The sequence below is a fragment of the Ochotona princeps genome, chromosome 13, assembly GCF_030435755.1.
Source record: "Ochotona princeps isolate mOchPri1 chromosome 13, mOchPri1.hap1, whole genome shotgun sequence".
Classification (NCBI taxonomy): Eukaryota; Metazoa; Chordata; class Mammalia; order Lagomorpha; family Ochotonidae; genus Ochotona; species Ochotona princeps.
In genome coordinates this window covers 41,834,118-41,855,203 of record NC_080844.1, presented here as the reverse complement: position 1 = coordinate 41,855,203, position 21,086 = coordinate 41,834,118, and the positions used below count along the sequence as shown (strand labels likewise).

At 49.2% G+C, this 21,086-nt stretch overlaps 1 protein-coding gene across 1 annotated transcript in view; it reads left to right on the top strand.

Moving 5' to 3' along the window:
* The window catches only part of PDLIM1 (PDZ and LIM domain 1), a 47,527-nt gene extending 32,904 nt beyond the window's left edge, over positions 1-14,623 (top strand). Inside the window, exons 5-7 of the mRNA XM_058671041.1 lie at positions 8,699-8,850; positions 13,664-13,784; positions 14,147-14,623. Of these exons, the coding sequence (XP_058527024.1) occupies positions 8,699-8,850; positions 13,664-13,784; positions 14,147-14,333 (460 nt within the window). The 3' untranslated portion in view covers positions 14,334-14,623. The remainder of the gene's footprint in view (positions 1-8,698; positions 8,851-13,663; positions 13,785-14,146) is intronic.
* Positions 14,624-21,086: the final 6,463 nt, after the last annotated feature.

Here is a 21,086-nt window from a genome sequence, read left to right as displayed (position 1 = left end):
TGGAGATCTTTGTATATTCTGGAGATTAGCCCTCTATCACCTATGTCGTGTGCGAAGATCTTCTCCCATTCTGTGGGTTGCCTTTTTACTTTATTGATTGTTTCTCTAGCTGTACAGAAGCTTTTTAGTTTGATGAGGTCCCAATTGTTTATTTTGGTCTCGATTTCTACTGCATTTGGAGTCTTTTTTAGGAAGTGAGGGCCTACCCCTAAGTGTTGCAGTGTGTTTCCAACATTTTCTTCCAAAAGTTTGAAGGTTTCTGGATGTAGGTTTAGGTCTTTTATCCATTTAGATCTGATCTTGGTGTATGGTGAGAGATGTGGATCTATCTTTTTGTTTCTGCAGGCTATTAACCAGTTGTCCCAACAGCATTTATTGAACAGACCTTTCCATTTGCTTGGGTTGTTGTCTGTCTTTTTGTCGAAGATTAATTGACTGTATCTGGGTGGGTTTCCATCTGTTGTTTCTATTCTGCTCCACTGATCTTCCTCTCTATCTTTGTGCCAGTACCAGGCTGTTTTGATGACCACTGCCCTATAGTATGTCCATAGATCCGGTACTGTGATTCCCCCTGTTAAGTGCCTGTTCTTCAGAGTGGTTCTGGCTATTCGTGGTTTTTTGTGTTTCCAGATGAATCTGTGTATCATTTTTTCCAGTTCGATGAAGAATGCTGTGGGTAATTTGATTGGGATTGCATTGAATGTATATATTGCTTTTGGTAGTATAGACATTTTGATGATATTAATTTTGCCTATCCAGGAGCATGGGATGTTGTTCCATCTTTCGAGGTCTTGTTCTATTTGTTTTTTGAGTGTTTTGTAATTTTCTTCATAAAGGTCATCTACGCTTTTGGTTAAATTTATTCCCAGATATTTCATGCTTTTCTCTGTTATTTTGAATGGTAGCTTGTTGGTTAGATCTTCTTCCATCTTGCGGCCATTTGCATACACCATGGCTATTGATTTTTGTTCATTTATCTTGTATCCTGCCACTCTGCCAAATTCTCGTATGAGTTCTAGGAGTCTTTGTATTGAGTTTTTTGGTTCTTCTATGTAGAGAATCATGTCGTCTGCGAATAGTGAAAGCTTGACTTCATTTCCAATTTGGATTCCTTTGATTTCTTTGTCTTGTCTTATGGCTTCTGCAAGTACCTCTAGGACTATATTGAATAGCAGTGGTGATAGTGGGCAGCCTTGTCTTGTTCCAGATCTCAGTGGGAAGGGATCCAGTTTTTCTCCATTTAGTATGATGCTGGCATTGGGTTTTTCATATATTGCTTTGATTATGTTGTGGATTGTTCCTTCTATCCCCACCCTGGTTAGGGTTTTTAACATGAAGGGGTGTTGAATTTTGTCGAAGGCTTTTTCTGCATCTATTGATACTATTATATGGTTTTTGTTTTTCAGTTTTTGGATGTGATGTATCACATTTATGGATTTTCTTATGTTGAACCATCCCTGCATTCCCTGGATGAAACCTACTTGGTCTGGATGGATGATCTGTCTGATGTTTTTTTGTATTCTATTGGCTAGGATTTTGTTGAGAATCTTAGCGTCAACGTTCATCAGGGAGATCGGTCTGTAGTTTTCCTTCTCTGTTAATTCTCTATTCGGTTTGGGGATTAAGGTGATATTGGCTTCATAGAATGAGTTTGGAAGAGTTGCTTCCTTTTCTATTGTTTTGAAGAGCTTGTAAAGGATTGGGGTTAGCTCTGGTTGGAATGTTTTGTAGAATTCTGTGGTAAAACCATCTGGGCCTGGGCTTTTCTTTGTTGGGAGCTCTTTAATCACTGATTCTATCTCTGATTCAGTAATGGGTTTATTCAGGTCTTCTGTTGCTTCTGGGGTGAGTTTTGGTAAGTGGTGGGAGTCTAGGAATCTTTCCATTTCCAAGTGGTTATCGAATTTGTTGGCATATAGTTCTTTGTAATAATTTCTAATTATTTCCTTAATGGTAGTAGCGTCTGTTGTTATGTTGCCTTTTTCATCTTTGATACTGCTAATTCTTGCTTTGTCTTGTTTTTTCTTTGTCAATCGGGCCAATGGGGTATCTATTTTGTTTATCCTCTCAAAGAACCAGCTTTTTGATTCATTTATTTTCTGAATGGTTTTTTTAATTTCTTTCTGATTTAGTTCTTGTCTTGTTTTGATAATTTCTTGTTTCCTCTTGTTTGTGGGGTCTTTCTGCTGTTGCTTTTCCAGTTCCTGGAGGTGTGTCCTTAATTCTTGCATTTGTTGCCTTTCTTGGGCTTTGACGTGCGCGCTTATTGCAATAAACTTACCACGCAACACTGCTTTGGCGGTGTCCCATAAGTTTTGGACTTTTGTATCTGGGTTTTCGTTGATTTCCATAAATTTTTTGATCTCGTCTTTAATTGCTTCTCTAACCCATTGTTCGTTTAATAGCATATTGTTCAGCCTCCAGGAGTTTACATGTTTCCTGGGACATTTTGAGTTGTTGATTTCCAATTTCACTCCGTGATGGTCTGAGAAGGTACATGGTATGATTCTGATATTTTTGTAATTAGTTAAACTTGCTTTGTGTCCTATTATGTGGTCTATCCTGGAGAAGGTGCCATGCACTGCTGAGAAGAAGGTGTAGTCTGTGGCCTTAGGATGAAATGTTCTATAGACGTCTACTAGGTCCAGTTGTTCTATTGTGTGTGTGAGATCTGTGGCTTCTCTGTTGAGCTTTTGCTGCGTTGATCTATCTATTGGTGTTAGTGGGGTGTTCAGGTCTCCCAGAATTATCGTATGTTCATCTATGTCTCCCTTTAAGTCCAAAAGTAGTTGTTTCACATAGCTGGGTGCATCCGGGCTAGGAGCATAAATGTTAAGAATGGTGATTGGTTCTTGTTGGATCCTCCCTTTCAAGAAGATGTAGCGCCCTTCCCTATCCTTTTTGACATTTGTTACTTTGAAGTCCGTATCATCTGAGAATAGGACTGCCACACCAGCCTTTTTTTCTCGTCCATTGGCATGGAATATTTGTTTCCACCCTTTCACTTTAAGTTTCCTGAAGTTCCTTCTGGTTAGATGTGTTTCTTGCAAGCAGCATATAGTTGGGTCCTGATTTTTAACCCAGTCTGCTAATCGGTGTCTTTTGAGTGATGAATTTAAGCCATTTGTGTTGAGGGTTAATATTGAGAAATTATAATTTTGCCGTGACATATACCTGTGTTTTTGAGGTTGTTGGTAATTGATTGTCGTTTCTGTGGATGAACTTTATTGAGATCTCCCTGATTGCCATCCTTGCTTATGGCTTGCTTCCTTTTTCTCTGGGAGTAGCGCATTTCTAAGGAGATTTTGTAGAGTTGGTTTTGTGTTGGCATATTCTTCTAATTTCTCTTTGCTGTGGAAGTATCTAGTTTCGTTCTCGTATACAAATGAAATCTTTGCTGGGTAGAGTATTCTTGGTTGACAGTTGTTCTCTTTCAGTACTTGAAAGATTTTGTTCCACTCTCTTCTTGCCTGGAGCGTCTGTTCTGAGAAGTCAGCAGTGATTCTGATGGTCCTGCCCCTAAATGTAAGCTTCTCTTTGGTTCGTGCTAACCTTGGGATTCTTTCTTTGTATTCATTGGAGGGTAGCTTGATTACCACGTGTCTTGGGGAGGATCGTTTTGGGTCCACCCTGTGGGGAGTCCTCTGGCCTTCCTGAATTTGGATTGGGTTCATGTTCCAGGTATTTTGGAAGTTCTCCTGCATAATTTCCTCAAGTACTGGTTGTATGCCTGTCTCTCTTTCCACTCCTTCTGGGAGCCCCATTATTCTGATATTTGACTTCTTGATGTTGTTGTTCATCTCTTGGATCGTCTTGGTTGCCTTGTGTAGTTGTGACTCTAGTTGGTTAATAATCTGCCTGTTTTCATTCTGGGAATCTTCCAAGTCGGATATCCTGTCTTCTGCTGCTGTAATTCTGTTGGCTAAGCTCTCAACTTTGTTCTTCAAGTCTAGGATCTCGTTTTTGAGCGATTTTGTTTCTGTGATTATGTGGTTTTTGAAATCTTTGAGCTCGTCCCATCGCTTTTCATTGTCTCTGAAGAGTTTTATAATTATTTTTCTGAACTCCTTATCAGAGACGTCTTCAATTTCTTCATCTGTAATCTCTGCGATTGACTAGGCTTTATGGTGGCTTTTTGGGGCGGAGCAAGCTGTGTCTACGTCACTAACTCTCTTATTTCTTCCCATATTTGTGGCCCAAGGTGTTGCTGGATTCTCACCCTAGTCTAGTGTTTGTTTTTGAGAGACCCAGGCACCAGCTTGCTGAGGGGTCTCCAAGCGCTATCCTGTAGAGATCCGAGCTTGCAGGCGTGGAGTAGCAGGGTGCGGGAATTTTGGTGCGTCTCCAGTACACTGGACCACAGGGCGCCACTTCCAAGGCCCAGCAGATTCAAAGCGCACTCTCAGCTCGTCCCCTACACGTATGCGACCACAGGACGTGGGGGAATGAAGGCACTCTGTGTGCGCCCCCTGTGCGCAGGAACACAGGGCACAGAGGATTCTAGGTGCTTTCTCAGTGTGTCCCCAGTGTCAGGGACTGCAGGACGTGGAGGTTCCAGGCACTCTCTGGGAACGCCTCCTGCACGCGGGTCCGCAGTGCCCTCCTGGTGTGTTTTCCAAGCACAGGACTGTAGGGCGTGGGTTGTTCCAGGTGCTCTCTAGACGCGCCTCCTGCCCAGGTCCGCCCACCCCAGCAGCACGGGACCGCCCTCCCGAGTGCAGGGGACCGCCCGCCCCAGCGCTTGCACAGGACCGCCCAGTCCAGAGGCACACCCGGGTCCGCACAGTCCAGAGGTGTGGGTTCCTGTGGGTCAGTACCGCCTAGCTGTGTGCCAGTCTGCAAGGCACGGGGGAGTATTCAGTGTGCCTTCTGCCTTTCTCCTCAGTGCACAGGACTGCTGTGCGTCAACTCCAAGACAGTTTTGGCAGTTTTAAGGCCCTTGCCTTGTGTCCCCAGAGGCTGGAGTCGCCCGGGGGGGGGGGGGGTCGAGGGGTGGGGAGATGAGTACCAAGGATGTTCAGGGTCTGTGTCTGCCGCTGGAGAGTTAACTCCCGGAGCCTCCGACCCACTGCTGCCCCTACCCAGCTCCCTCAAACCTCAAGTTCTTGCAGTCTGCCTCTGCCTCTGGTGAGGACTTTCGCCGTGGGTGCTGCTCCTGGCGGCTGTGGCGGGTCAGGGTCTGTGGCGGGTATGGCGGCTGCCGGAGGTTTCTGTGGCTGCTGTGTCTCCGGCGGCTGCAGAGGCGGCTCCCGGCGCGGCTCCCGGCGCGGCTCCCAGCAGCTGTGACTCAGCAGGTCTGGAGCGGAACACCGTCTTCCCTGCCTTGTCTCGTTTGTTTTCCTGGTTGCTCTTCCGAATTTTGTGGATTTTTTTTGGCTCTACACTGTCCTGGTAACTTCACGCTCCTCTCCCTGCAGGTCTATGCTGCTCCACTTACGCTTTTGTCGCGTTCTATCCCTCTCTGTCTGTGAGCTCCCTCACATCCATCTTCCTATGTCGGCCATCTTGCGAGTAACTCTGGTGTGTGTTTTGATTATGTATTTTGGTTGTTTGGTCATTTTGGTTATTTCTGGTTATTCTGAATATACTTGGTTATTTTGATATACTTGGTTATTTTGATGTATCAAATCCACTTGCTAATTCTATGTTTTGGTAACTTGCACTTTTTTAATGTAGAAAATTGTTACATGCAGATAGAGTGAACTTTGTTCTTCGTATTTAGGGGGATTACATTTAGTATTTTTAGTCTGATGTGACTATGTTGATGGATTAATTAATATCAGACCAGCTTTGTTTTCATAAAATAAAGTACTTTGTCCTAGGCTTTCATTCTTTTTATATATTGTTCAATTCTATTTATAATTTTCTCAGGAGTTTTCCTTCTATATTAATGAGTAATAGCCTGTGGTTTCCTTTTTTTTGGTACTGTAATTGAATAGTTTTGGTGTCAGGGTGGTACTAGTTTTATAAAACAACTTGGCATCGTTTTTTGTCCCTTTGGCTAAGATGAATTGTATAAAGAATTTGGGAAATATTGTTTTATTGCAAGAATTTGTGTAGGCTTTGTGTTCTTTAAAATGTTTGGTAAAACTCTTTAGTGAAGCCATCAGAGACTGGACATCTTTTTGAGGAATTTAAAAATTGTTTCAATAATGTGCTCAGGATTATTCAAGTGATCATTTTATTTTGGATGAGTTGTAGTGATATGGCTTCCAAGAAATTGGCCTATTTCATCTAAATTATTATGCTTTTAAAAAAAATAGTAGAGATATAAACACATATGGTCCCATTTGCTAATTCATCGGAAATTCCCGTAATTGCTAAGACTGGGCCAAGCCAGCGTCAGGAGATTTGAACTCAGGGACCTAACCACTTGAGCCATTACGGCTGGCTTCCAGGGTCTGCGTCAGCAGGGAGGTGGAGTCTGGGCAGAGCTGGTGTTTGAACCCATGCACTCGGATATGAGGAACGCTTTATCTTCCTGTTAAGACCAGTTCCTACCCCTGTGTCTCCTTTTTTAACCATTTGGTGTTAGCAGGGTTTGCTGTGATATCTTCTGTTTGTTTTCTGCCTTTTTGATTTTTTTAAAAAAGATTTGATTTGAAAGTGTTAAGGGGGAGAGACAGATTTTGATTGATTGATCATCTGCTGCACTAAGTGACTGCAACATTTAGGCTGAAGGCAGGAGCCAGGAGTTTCACTCAGGTCTCTCCACATTGTTGCAGGGGCCCAGGAGCTTTGGCCATCTTCCCAGAACACTAGCAGGGAGATTGATCAGAAGAGCAGCAGTGGGACTTGAACTTGTGCCACATGGGCTGCAGGTGGTGACAATTTTACCTGTTATACCGTAATGCTAGGCCACTGGGAGTAAGCAGCATATTATCTTTTTCCCCCCCTTAAACAAATTCATTCCAGGGCTGTTTGTTGGAAGACTATGTGATGATCCTGTGGTTTGGGTTTGTCATTTTTAGTGTTCCCTTGGTAGCTTCCAGACATAACATGCCCCAAAGGAGAAAAATTCTTCCCGAGAACATTCCATGGTCTGTTCCTGACTTTAAAATAGTTCTAAGTGAAATGGAAGAAAAAAATGATTTGTCAAAAATAGTATAATACATTTACAGTAGGTCAAGTTCCAAGTTCAAGATTCCAAGTCAGACATGTAACCCTGAGGTGGTGTGCCAGAGAAAGACTGTGGTTAAAACAAGTCGGTGTGTGGCTCTGGCACCTGCCTCTGTGGGGCTCAGTGTGCAGGTGGAGGGAGAACAGAGGCCAAGATAGCTGGAGCCCGCCCAGAGCAAGGGTGCTCCAGCTGCAGCTGGCAGGATGGGTAAGTTGTTGGATATGGGTCTTTCTGCTTCAGTTTCCACCTTCTTGGGTGGCAGCAGCAAAGCCTGCCACTCGTCGGAGGCATGTTCTTCTCATGGGAGCAAGGTTGGAATCGGAGGGAGTCTCCTGAGCCTTCATTGTGTGACTGCTTCTCTCTGGGGATCTGCACCCTTGAAGGTCCCAGGAGGCTATCCTGGCTGCCCAGTAAGGAAGAGGAGCAGGAAAGAAAGGGAGGGGAACCTTGGCAAAACTTGCACAGGGAAGACATATACCTGTTTTCTTTCAGAAATGGAATGTGGGAAGCAAGTGAATGAGCATCTAATTCATTCTGCACCTGCTCATTTCCTGCAAGCTGGGTGGGGGCCAGGTAGGCTGGAAAGCATACAGTCTCATCTGCAGGGATGGTAACTCACAGAAGCCCACCCTTCCATACCAGGTTTCGGCACTGCCAACAGCTCACTTGATGTTGGCTTGTGATTTCACTGGGCATGCTTTCCCTACCAGGTGGTGGCTTGTGAAGCAGCAGCTGAGGTGAACGGAAGGTGATGAGAGCCTGAGAGGTGACGCTAGGGACCCCCTGTGTGTCTGCAGGAACAGGAGGCAAGCAGCTGTGGCCACTGCGCGGTGACCATTCTCACCTGGTAGTACCTGCTGAGCTCTGATCCTGGGCTGGGCCAGGGCTGTAGCAGGGAGAACGAGAGGTCAAGCCCCCCGCATCAGGCTGGCTGCCTTGTTCTCCTGGCTACACTGTATCTTTCCTTGTGAGCAGGCAGCCAGGGACACCTGCCACTGGAGCCCAGGGGAGTCCATTCCCACAGCAGTGACTCTCCTCCTGTTCTGGGGCCCCTAGAGTGACAGGAGGCAGCTGTGGGAGTCAAGGCGCAGCTTGGCAACGTACAGAGCACTTGTGGGTTCCATCCTAGCCACTGCCCTGGGAACTGGGAGAGGCAGCGGAGATCGCCTGAGCAGACTGTCCTGAGGACTCAGAGGAGCTTCCAGGGTGAGGGAAGCCCCTGCAGGGGATCCGGAGTGAGGGACCCCCGACTTCTGCTAAGAATGCATGTGGTCTACCGAGGGCGCTCAGTTGATGGCTAAGTGGTCACCTTGCTCTTAATTTTCTCCTGACGGTGTTGTCTGTGTGACTGACCGACACGCAGCGCCTTGCCGTCCCATGGATGAGGTCACCAAGTCACTGAATTACCGTTGGAAAAAACAGCCTCAGAGCGGGGGGGCAGACTCTTTAGGCATGGGCAGAAATTTCAGGCTCCTTTCAGTCTGTCCGTAGGATCGGGTCTTTGCTGGGTGCAGGGGCGTGGTGAAGTTTTCTCTGATTTTTCACAGGGCCTAATGAGTTACCAAACATTCTTTGCAGCTTAGACCATCCGCAGCCTGCAGGCGGCCTCGTCATCGACAAAGAATCGGAAGTTTACAAGATGCTTCAGGAGAAGCAGGAGTTGAATGAGCCCCCAAAGCAGTCCACGTCATTCCTGGTCCTGCAGGAAATCCTGGAGTCTGAGGAAAAAGGTAATGGGGCCTTCCATGCGACTGGAGGTCAGGGTCAGGGTCATCAAGGCTGACAGTGGGGTGCAGCCCTGCCCAAGGTGGAAAGAGCACTGGATGTGCTGGGAGGAAGGTGCCAGAAATTTTTTTTAAAGATTCATTTTTATTGGAAAAGCAGATATACAGAGAGGAGGAGAGACAGAGAGGAAGATCTTCCATCCCATGGTTAACTCCCCAAGAGGCCGCAATGGCTGGAACTGAGCCAATCTGAAGCCAGGAACTTCCTCCAGGTCTCCCATGCGGGTGCTGGGTCCCAATGCTTTAGGCCATCCTTGACTGCTTTCCCAGGCTGCAAGCAGGGAGCTGGATGGGAAGCGGAGTCACCGGGATTAGAACCAGTGCCCATATGTGATCCCTGCATCTTCAAGGTGAGGACTTTAGCTGCTACAGTATTGCTCTGGGTCCAGTGCCAGAAATTTCTACAGAGGGGGCAGACAGCTGCCCTCCTGACCGCGCCCCCCTGACACGTGAGCTGGGCGCTTGAAGCTGGGATTTGGTCTGGGTGCACCCAGCACACTCATGCAGGGGGCCCAGATGGGGCTGATGAGAAGCTAAGTGAAAATGGGGCAGCAGCCCACCAAGCTGGCTGCCCACTTTCCCTTTGAGTCCTACCTGTGTGTTTGCTCTAGGGTGGGTGACTTCTTTAGACCCTGGGAGCCCATAGGTGGCCATGGCCTCTCACCCTGTAGCCACGACTCTGCACACTCCAGACTACTTTTCTCCCCTGTCCATCTGGGGCCATCTTTTTTTCTGTGATTGTCCTCGAGGCTCGATGGTGCGGAACCCCTGGATTGGTATGCATTCTGTTGATGTGACAAAATGCCTGAAATGATTACTCTCAAGGAAAGAGGCCTCCTTAGGCCACAGCTTTGGAGGCAGGCAGACCAAGGTCAGGTGGCCCCGGTGGGTCAGCATGGGATAAGGGCGGCACAGTAGCAGGAGAGTTTTCAGAAGAGATCTCAGGGTGGCCTAAGACAGGAAGCTGGAGCAGGGTTCAGGTTTGCTGTTTGGTAATAACCCTTGTCAGTGAGGGTAACGCTCCCAGACACCTGCCTTCCACCAGGTCTCTCCCCGACCTTCTGATGCACCGAGCTCTGGGACACACATGTCCCTAATCCATAGAAACACCCATCACTGTGGCTGACATACCATAGGAGTTCTACAGTTTTTGTGTGATGTTTGAAACCTCAGCAAGGGTGCCCGGGTCAGCCTTAGCTTGTCCAGGGGATGAACCTGATGGCTCACAGGTGCAAGGTCACACACCCTGCATCGTCCTGCGTTTGTTAGGTTGATATCCAGGGCATGTTCCCTCCTCCTCCCGCAGGGGATCTGCGTAGTGGCAGCCCTGCCCCAGTTCCCCTTATTCCACTTGCTGTTCATCGTCGTCTCCAGGGGGTGTAAGAGCTGCTTTTCTGGAGAGAGAGGGTTTGCATTTCCTGGTCCCTGTGATGGCCAGCCCTTTGCTGCTGTCTCTCACTGGAGTCTTGCCATGGACTGTTCTTTTTCTCTCCTCCTTGTGCGGAGAGAGGGACAGAGACAAAGAGAAGTGGTGGGGGACAGGAGAGGGGACAGACAGGATCTCAGAGACGCAGGTCAGAGAGGAGAAAGTTAGGGAGGAGAGACAGAGAGGGGAGTGAGACAGAGACAGGGAAGGGAATCAGACAATAAGAAAGGAGACTCAGAAGAAGAGAGCAGAGAGTCATTGAGGAGAGAATCAGACGAGAGAGAAGGGGGAAGAGATGAGAAAGATGGAGGACACGAAGGGCAGAGAGTCGGAAGGTCATAGGAGGGAGACAAGGGAGAAGGCAGAGTGTAGAGAGAGGGGAGTCAGAAGAAAAGAAACAATAGAGAAAGAAGATAGGGACAGAGGAGAAACTAAAGGGAAACAGACATGGAGTGAGAAGCAGGAGAGACAGCAGAGGTAGAGGTGATGGTGAGAGGCAGGAAGAGGAGAGAAACAGACTGAAAGACAGTAAGCAGCGAGAGGAGCAAGGCAGAAAAGTCCGTGAAAGACAAACATGGACAGAGAGAAGAAAGAAAATACAAAGGGGAGAGAGAAGAGTGTCAGAAAGACAGGAAGAGACGCACAAGGGGGGCGCAGAGAATAGTGAGGGAAGGGGAGAGAAGAGAGCAGAGACACACACAGAGACAGAGACTGAGAGACGGGGGAGAGAATAGATGAGAGAGAGGGGAAAGAAGGAAGGGACAGAGGAAACGGAACGCAAGCAAGCAACAGGCCAGGAGGGATGGCTCAGTGGCTGAATCCTCACCTTGCAAGCACCAGCATCTCTCTTCGGAGTGCTGGTTTGTGTCCCAGTTGCTCTACTTCCCAGCTTCCCATCCAGCTCCCTGCTTGTGGCCTGGGAAAGCAGTGGAGGACGGCCCAAAGCCTTGGGACCCTGCACCCGCGTGGGAGACCCGGAGGAAGCTCCTGGCTTCAGAGCAGCCTGACTGGTTGGTTGTGGCCATTTGAGGAAGGAGTCAGCAGATGGAAGATCTTTCTCTGTAAATCTGACCTGCCTTTCAAAAAAAAAGAGAGAGAGAAAGGAAAGAGACAGCCAGAGAGGCACAGAAGCTAAGAGAGGAAAAACAGACTGAAAGGGGAGAGAGGGGGAGAGACAGAAAAAGATGGGCTAGAAAAAGAGCGAGAACAGAATGGGGAGAGAGAGATGTAGCTGGAGACAGAGACAAGAGAGGTGGGAGATCAAAGAGGAAGCCCCATGGAGAAGCAGGGAAAGGATACTGAAAGAGAACGAGAGAGGAGACAGACCCAGAGAAAGAGGAGAGCGAGCCGCCCCCGCAGGCTGCAAAGGCAGGGTCAGGGCCCCGCGTGCCCCGGGTAGGTGACCTCCCTCACTGCCCACTGAAGATGCGGCTTTTAAGGGAAACTGCAGATTCCACTGCACGCCCCTGCTTCCTCCCCCATGTGTGGGTCCTTTAGAGAAAGTTATCGTTTAGACCTCTAGGAAACAAGGAGAAAAGGTGCCTCCTTTGTGCTAAATGAGACCCTTGGCTAACAGGCGTTTCCCTCTTTGGAGCACCTGTTCAGTTGGGACTGTAGGACCCATACTCTGCATTAAGTCCCAGCATTAGGCTTGACAGATGACCTGGGGGCCGACCCTGGAGGCTGATAGGTTGGTCCAGTGTGCGGGAAGCTGTGACTTCATAAGTGGGTGTGAAACTTTGCACCGTAAAGCTCACTGCCCACAGTAAGACCTAGCTCACAGAGGAGGACCTACCTGGGCACGGAGCGTCCCCATGCTGAGGTTCCTTCAGCTGGCTCGCAGGCAGAAGGAAGCAAGGAGGCAGATAGAGACACTCTGCGATGAGCCCGCTGTCTTCCTGCGGTTTCCACATTCCCACTCCACTGCCTTGGTTTGTCACATGGCCGCAGAGTCACTTAGATTCCACGTCGTCTTCGAAGAGAATTCAGAGTCGGCTAGAATGGAAGAGGGGGCTGGCAGGCCTCGATGGTCCCCCTCATCTCTTCCTAGATTGCAGCATTACCTTCTCGGTGACTGCGACAGGATCGGCGCCCGTCGGATGCCGTCACGGGCAGGAAACCCTAGTGCCTGTTTTCCTTGGAGCGCTCAGGGAACTGGCTGGCCCATGAGGCTGTGTCTGTCCTTGGGAACGCCCGTGGCTGAAGTGCTAGGCCATCTGCCTCGCTGAGCCCCGGTATTGGCATGCATTCACTGAGGCCGTTTGTTAAAAAGGTGGTGGGAAGCTGTGTGTGATGTGCCAGGGACAGAGTCAGGGTCGCGGCGGAAGGGAACGGTGCTGCTGCAGGCTGTGGTGGCCCAGTGCGCCCACACAGACCCTCTGAAGTCGCTTCAGGCAGGGCCAGGGTTGGGGTGAGGTAAGTGAGGCATAGCCCGGGGCACAGAATTTAAGGGCACACCAACAAACCTCAAGAATTAAAAACTGATATGGTATTACCTAAAAAATTAATGGGGAGGAAAAAAAAATCTATGGTGAACAAAATGGATTCTGTGGTCAAGAATGGGAGAAAGGATTGGAAAGATCAGGAAATAATAGGTTTGGGCTCTGGGCTAGCAGGGGTGCCAGTGTCATTGCTGCTGGTGCAGCCGTGGGCAGGCAGAACAGAGCCTTCCCGAGCCCAGCTGCAGAGTCTCAGGGTAGTTTCCTGATCGCTGTTGCCAACACAGGTATTGGCAGATGGACTTCCGCATTCACCAGCTCCCCAGGACAGCAGCGGCCAAACAGCTGTGAATCCCCTGGAAGGGGCTAGGGAACGGTCATGTTGCTTGCAAGTGCGCCCTCTGGTGGTTCTTCATGAGCCTGCAAGTGATCCCCAAATTGGCTCTGCTGTTATGTTAGCAGTGGGTAACTGGGGCTCTAGAGGGCTGCTGGGCAGGGCTGTGCCTCATGCCACGAGCACAGAACTTTAGGGCTCACTGTTCTTCTGGAAGAGGGCAGAGGCTCCATAAACCAGGCCCGAACCACACAGGAGTGCCGAGTGCCTTTGTCAGAGCAGAGCTGCCCTCTGCTCACGCTCCACTGACCAGTGTCCCTGGATAGGGTGGATGACCTACAACTTAGGTATACTAGGAAAGGGGACGAATGCTCCCCAGTGTTATAGAAAGTGAAACGAGGGACCAGAGACGCTAAGTAGCTTGCTCAGGATCACACAGCAGAGTCACACATCAGCTGAACTCTACTGCCCCTCACATTTGTGTGGTAGCTTTGAGAGAGCTCAGTGACACTTGGTTGGTTCTGTTTGTCTTGGTCAACACGAGTGTTTTCTGCATTGCAGGGGATCCCAACAAGCCCTCGGGATTCAGAAGTGTTAAAGCTCCCGTCACCAAAGTGGCCGCGTCGATTGGAAACGCTGCTCAGAAGTTGCCCATGTGTGACAAATGTGGCGCTGGCATTGTGTGAGTATCTGCTTCCCAGCCTTGGCAGGAGGGGCTAAAGCCAGTCTGGGGGGAAACTGCAGCACGTTGCGTTGTACAAGATGCAAATCCTACCTGGACAGGTGGAGCAGAGGCCAGGAAGGTCGTGTGTCCCGGAGCAGGTGGCAAGGATTTCCCTTTGCCGCAGAAGCCTCAGGTTCTGCAGGTGTAAACGCAGTGTGAACAGGGCAGCCTGTGGCAAGGGGCAGGCCCTGCTGAGTGTGAGCCCTGGCCCCAGGAGAGAGAAGCTCCTTTATGTTGGAGGGCCTGTATTTTTGAGAGAGACCACCACTGCCTCTTGACAGCATCCCTGATGAGCCCTCTCTGCCCCCTCACTCCTGCAGAGGCATGTTTGTGAAGCTGCGGGACCGCCACCGCCACCCCGAGTGCTACGTGTGCTCCGACTGTGGCACCAACCTGAAGCAGAAGGGCCACTTCTTTGTGGAGGATCAGATCTACTGTGAAAAGCACGCCCGGGAGCGGGTCACACCCCCGGAGGGCTACGATGTGGTCACTGTCTTCCCCAAGTGAGGCAGCAGCTTCCCCAGCCAGCCTCCTCCTGTCCTCTCGTCCCTCCTGAAGTTGCCCTGCTCACCTTGCTCCTTGGCCGTGCGTGTGGGAGGTCGAGTCCTTCCAGCTGGTGCCCACTGGTGCCCACATGATGACTGCTTTTCTGAGTAACGGGATGTTACTTGTTCCAGGTCCCCTTGCCAGCCTTGCTGGGTCTCTTCCTCACCTCCTCTCTGCTCTGCTGCCAAAGGACATCAGCTGCATTTGAATGAAATGGAATTTAATATTGATTAAACTTCATTTTTACTCAATGAATGTATTGGTTGTCATTTGTGTCTTGCCTCAGGGCAGATGAGCCACTCCTCTGGTCTTGCATCTGCTGCTGGCCCAGGAGTGCAAGCCTTTGGCCACCGAACGTTCTTTCATGGGTATCTCTTTGGAGCTTGCTCCTTGCTCCAGATTATCTTCCCCTGTTGTTAAGATACTGAGCTCTGTGTAACTGACATGTGTTCCTTATATCTGACTCTTCTTGGGGTTTACACCAGAGGAAGTAAATACTTCCTAAATGGTAAATGTCAGACTTTACCAAATGGTCTTAGAATATTCCGCCATGAGTCCCTTCCCAGGCTGGTTGATGCTTTCCTAGCTGGGAAAGAGCTAGTGTGTTTTCATGCCAGAAGAGACTGGGAGCCCTGGCTAAGGTTCCCAAAAGACTCTGCTGGTGAGTCATCCCCAGTGGAGTGGTTTGCATCAACAGTGGAGGCCCCAGTTCCACGGGGCTGATTGAGTGATCGGTAAGAGAGGTGGACAGGGCGCTCTAGCCGACACTCCTTCCCGAAGAGCACATCTAATCTGTAGATTTTCAGAACTTTCTTTGGTCTTCTTTTCTCAGCTCTGGTGTGAGTCCAGTTCTGACATTCACATTGTTCAGCAGCAATGTTACTCTGTGGAGTGGGACCTGGCTAGAAGATGTCTTATTACTATGGGAGACCAGATTCCATAGTTACCCTTCAGACACAACCACTGCAGCTCATTGATCCCTGGAGAGAATGAACCAACATGTCAGCATTATCATCTCGAAGCATGTGTTGGGTTATGCAGCTTCTCAGCATTTACTGTTTGAAATAGTTCCTGCCAGAACACGTAAGATTTTCATTTTGGAGGGCAGGGGCCATGAGGTCCTGTCTGACTATAGTCTCACTCAGGCAGGCCTGGTGCCGGATCCAATCCGTGAAGCCCAGGCTATAGTAGTATGGCACCATCTTAGACAAGGGAGTTGCTATCAGAGGGCGGCCAGCACGTGCAGACAGAAACCCCTGCATGTCTCTTTCCCAGTGACCCCACAGACAGTCCTGCGATCCAGCATTAAGTGTCTGATCTCCCAAGTCTAACAGCACAAGGGTGGCTCGGCTCAAGCATCCTATTCCACGTGGTGTTTCCAGAGCATCTGGGATATCCAGCCCTTGGGACCCTATCCCTACCTCTATGGACCTGCATACCATCTGCTTCCCCACTGCCCTCCCTCCCTGGAATACTAGAGACATTACTGAGGGCTGTGACCCTGCGCAGGTTTGGTTTGGTTCCTTCACACACAGTAGGGAGTGTGAACAAGTGTGGGTTAGTGTGTTCCCTCTGGGCAGTGTAACCAGTGCAGATCTAACTCTGGACCCCTTGGTTCCAGCTCCTCCTACTTATAGTAGCTGGAGTTTCTACACACCACCCATCACTCTGGACATCACTACGGGCTCTTGCCCCTTTCATGCACAGCTGCCAGGGCTTTCTAGGTCATGCCGAAGCCAGTGTGCCTACTTTCTGGGACTCTGGCCTGGATCTTCCATGCTGTGCCCAGCTCAGCACATCATTTGTACACTTGGGGCTCTGGTCCAGATTTTCTGTGCCTCATGCCAGGCCCAGGGCCTTGGATCCAGACCCAACCCCAGAAGCTGTCAAGGCAGCTCTGAACTGGGTTTCCTGCACCCTGCCCAGCTCAATGGACAGCTAACGGAGAGTAGCCTGAAAGGACTTGCTTTTTCTGTCCTGGTGCCAATGCCACTGTTGCAAATCCAGCTACTCTTTGGGGAACCTGCCTCTCCTGCCCCACGTTAGCAATGGTCTTGGGGCTCTGAAGTTGGTCACGGATGGGAGACCACGAGCCAAACCTGCTCACGGGGCCGATGCTGATCTCACAACCCCAGCTCCTGACTTGGCAAGTGGCTGGGTGTCTGTGCCAGGCTCCCTTGCAATACCTGTAGGTCATGCTTCCAGCCCCTGAGAAGCCTCTGACTCTGGTCCTTCCCTCAGGAGATGGCTGGGGACCTATGTGTCAGGGATTCCAGCAACCACGACCAACCAGAGGAGCTCCCTAGATTTCCTCCTGCTACTGTCACGGCACAGGGACTGTCAGAGTCCAGTTGGGACAGAAACCAAAATAATTACCAAAAAGCACACATCATCAGGGAGAAACACTCAGTTCACAGAAATCACCGCGTGAAAGTGAAAAACGACAGATTTCTCAGGTGCACAAGCAACAGTGTAGGACACAAAAAGGATAATAAGCAAGGCACGAGCACGCCTCCAAAGAAACACCATGTTTTAGTATCAGACCATGGAAAAAGGGAGAGGGGGGAGATGCCCGACTTACAATTCCTCATAAGGAATTGTATGAATGATGAAAAGTTTCCAACAGATACACAAAATATAGCTAAAGTTAAATGAAATTAGCAAATCCATGTATGGTATAAAAATTCAGCAAAAAGATATTGAAAGAGAAGGAAGTGAATAAGTAAAAAAATACAGGCATTATGTAACAGCAGCTAAGCCACCTTTCAGGATCCCAGCAGCCCATATGGAGTGCCTGGGATTGAGTTTTAACTTCTGTCTGCTCCAGCAGCTTCCTGCCACTGTACCTGGAGCAGCAGGTGATAACCTTCAGTTCCTGAGTCCCTGCCATCCATATGCGAGACCTGGATGGAGTTCCTGGCTCCTGGCTGTTGCAGGCATTTGGGGAGAGACTTAGTGGATGGAGCATCAATATATTTTATCATTGTTTCTCTGCTTTTCAGATAAGGAAAAACATTTTAAAAAAAGATTTATTTATTCCTATTGGAAAGGCAGCTTTACAGAGAGGAGAGACAGGGATAAAGATCTTCCATCTGCTGGTTCACTACCCAAATGGCTGCAATGGCCAGAGCTGAGCCAATCTCAAGTCAGAAGCCAGGAGCTTCTTCTGGGTCTCCCACGTGGATGTAATGTTCCAAGGCTTTGGACCATCCTGCACTGCTCTCCCAGGCCACAAGAGGGAGCTGGATTGGAAATGGAGCTGCCAGGACACAAACCAGCATCCATATGGGATCTCCATGTTTGGAGGTGGAGAATTAGCCAATTGAACCATGTGCCAGGCCCTCAAATAAGAAAAACATTTTTAAAAATTGCAGTTAAAACCTAAACAACAGGCCACGTTTAGCAGAAGAAAGGCTATCTAATCTTGAAGTCATGGTGATAGATTTCGGAATCTCAGACAAAAAAAGGAAAGCAAAAGCTGAGAAGGATGATAAGGAAGTGTTGGTTGGGATCTCTGGGATGCTACCACCTGAGCCGATATTTGAGTCCCCAAAGGATGGGAAAAAAAGAATAGTTTGCAAAGCCCATTGAACTGATCCCAACTAGACACATTATGCTCAGTGAAATAAGCCAGTCCCCAAAAGACAAGTATTGTATATTCTATCTGATATAAGGCAACCTTCATGCAAAATACAACATCAATAGATATATAAACATGTATATACATATATTCACCTAAAGGAAATACATAATGGAGACTAACATAGAGAGAAGTGAAGATATGCCACAGTATGCGTCTCCACTCTCAAATAAGACTCCCCATGAAACTGTCAAACATATCTTGAGGATACTAGATTTTTCACCCTTGCCAATATCTACAGTGTGATACATTTAAACAGCAGAATGATGGACTTGTGACTGTTGCTGAATGACTGTACTATGGTAATAATATGGGGGAAACCATGGCAGGGAGGGTGGAAGGGCCTCTCACATGGATGAACTTCTAGGCATTGAATCAGCGGATTCATCTTGGCACAGAAAAGGGGCTTGTGAATACATTCATCAGCTGTGAAGTCTCCTTCCCCTCTGGACTGTAGCCAGAGGTCCTATGCCACTTCCCAACCAGAGTCTTCTCTGGAGTCCTGACCCATTTATAAACGGTGCTTACGTTGACTGGCTCAAGTTAGCACATAAACCTCAAACTCCAGCATGTTACTGTCAGTCCATACAGTCACATTTCCAAGAATAAAGCCTTCAATAAAAGTGTTGCAGAGATAGCAAATGAGATAAGTGAGGCATAGCCCGGGGCACAGAATTTAAGGGCACACCAACAAACCTCAAGAATTAAAAACTGATATGGTATTACCTAAAAAATTAATGGGGAGGAAAAAAATCTATGGTGAACAAAATGGATTTCTGTGGTCAAGAATGGGAGAAAGGATTGGAAAGATCAGGAAATAATAGGTTTGGGCTCTGGGCTAGCAGGGGCGCCTGTGTCATTGCTGCTGGTGCAGCCGTGGGCAGGCAGAACGGAGCCTCCCCGAGCCCAGCTGCAGAGTCTCAGGGTAGTTTCCTGATCGCTGTTGCCAACACAGGTATTGGCAGATGGACTTCCGCATTCACCAGCTCCCCAGGACAGCAGCGGCCAAACAGCTGTGAATCCCCTGGAAGGGGCTAGGGAACGGTCATGTTGCTTGCAAGTGCGCCCTCTGGTGGTTCTTCATGAGCCTGCAAATGATCCCCAAACTGGCTCTGCTGTTGTGTTAGCAGTGGGTAACTGGGGCTCTAGAGGGCTGCTGGGCAGGGCTGTGCCTCATGCCAGGAGCACAGAACTTTAGGGCTCATTGTTCTTCTGGAAGAGGGCAGAGGCTCCATAAACCAGGCCCAAACCACACAGGAGTGCCGAGTGCCTTTGTCAGAGCAGAGCTGCCCTCTGCTCACGCTCCACTGACCAGTGTCCCTGGATAGGGTGGATGACCTACAACTTAGGTATACTAGGAAAGGGGACGAATGCTCCCCAGTGTTATAGAAAGTGAAACGAGGGACCAGAGACGCTAAGTAGCTTGCTCAGGATCACACAGCAGAGTCACACATCAGCTGAACTCTACTGCCCCTCACATTTGTGCGGTAGCTTTGAGAGAGCTCAGTGACACTTGGTTGGTTCTGTTTGTCTTGGTCAACACGAGTGTTTTCTGCATTGCAGGGGATCCCAACAAGCCCTCGGGATTCAGAAGTGTTAAAGCTCCCGTCACCAAAGTGGCCGCGTCGATTGGAAACGCTGCTCAGAAGTTGCCCATGTGTGACAAATGTGGCTCTGGCATTGTGTGAGTATCTGCTTCCCAGCCTTGGCAGGAGGGGCTAAAGCCAGTCTGGGGGGAAACTGCAGCACGTTGCGTTGTGCAAGATGCAAATCCTACCTGGACAGGTGGAGCAGAGGCCAGGAAGGTCGTGTGTCCCGGAGCAGGTGGCAAGGATTTCCCTTTGCCGCAGAAGCCTCAGGTTCTGCAGGTGTAAATGCAGTGTGAACAGGGCAGCCTGTGGCAAGGGGCAGGCCCTGCTGAGTGTGAGCCCTGGCCCCAGGAGAGAGAAGCTCCTTTATGTTGGAGGGCCTGTATTTTTGAGAGAGACCACCACTGCCTCTTGACAGCATCCCTGATGAGCCCTCTCTGCCCCCTCACTCCTGCAGAGGCATGTTTGTGAAGCTGCGGGACCGCCACCGCCACCCCGAGTGCTACGTGTGCTCCGACTGTGGCACCAACCTGAAGCAGAAGGGCCACTTCTTTGTGGAGGATCAGATCTACTGTGAAAAGCACGCCCGGGAGCGGGTCACACCCCCGGAGGGCTACGACGTGGTCACTGTCTTCCCCAAGTGAGGCAGCAGCTTCCCCAGCCAGCCTCCTCCTGTCCTCTCGTCCCTCCTGAAGTTGCCCTGCTCACCTTGCTCCTGGGCCGTGCGTGTGGGAGGTCGAGTCCTTCCAGCTGGTGCCCACTGGTGCCCACATGATGACTGCTTTTCTGAGTAACGGGATGTTACTTGTTCCAGGTCCCCTTGCCAGCCTTGCTGGGTCTCTTCCTCACCTCCTCTCTGCTCTGCTGCCAAAGGACATCAGCTGCATTTGAATGAAATGGAATTTAATATTGATTAAACTTCATTTTTACTCAATGAATGTATTGGTTCTCATTTGTGTCTTGCCTCAGGGCAGATGAGCCACTCCTCTGGTCTTGCATTTGCTGCTGGCCCAGGAGTGCAAGCCTTTGGCCACCGAACGTTCTTTCATGGGTATCTCTTTGGAGCTTGCTCCTTGCTCCAGATTATCTTCCCCTGTTGTTAAGATACTGAGCTCTGTGTAACTGACATGTGTTCCTTATATCTGACTATTCTTGGGGTTTACACCAGAGGAAGTAAATACTTCCTAAATGGTAAATGTCAGACTTTACCAAATGGTCTTAGAATATTCCGCCATGAGTCCCTTCCCAGGCTGGTTGATGCTTTCCTAGCTGGGAAAGAGCTAGTGTGTTTTCATGCCAGAAGAGACTGGGAGCCCTGGCTAAGGTTCCCAAAAGACTCTGCTGGTGAGTCATCCCCAGTGGAGTGGTTTGCATCAACAGTGGAGGCCCCAGTTCCACGGGGCTGATTGAGTGATCGGTAAGAGAGGTGGACAGGGCGCTCTAGCCGACACTCCTTCCCGAAGAGCACATCTAATCTGTAGATTT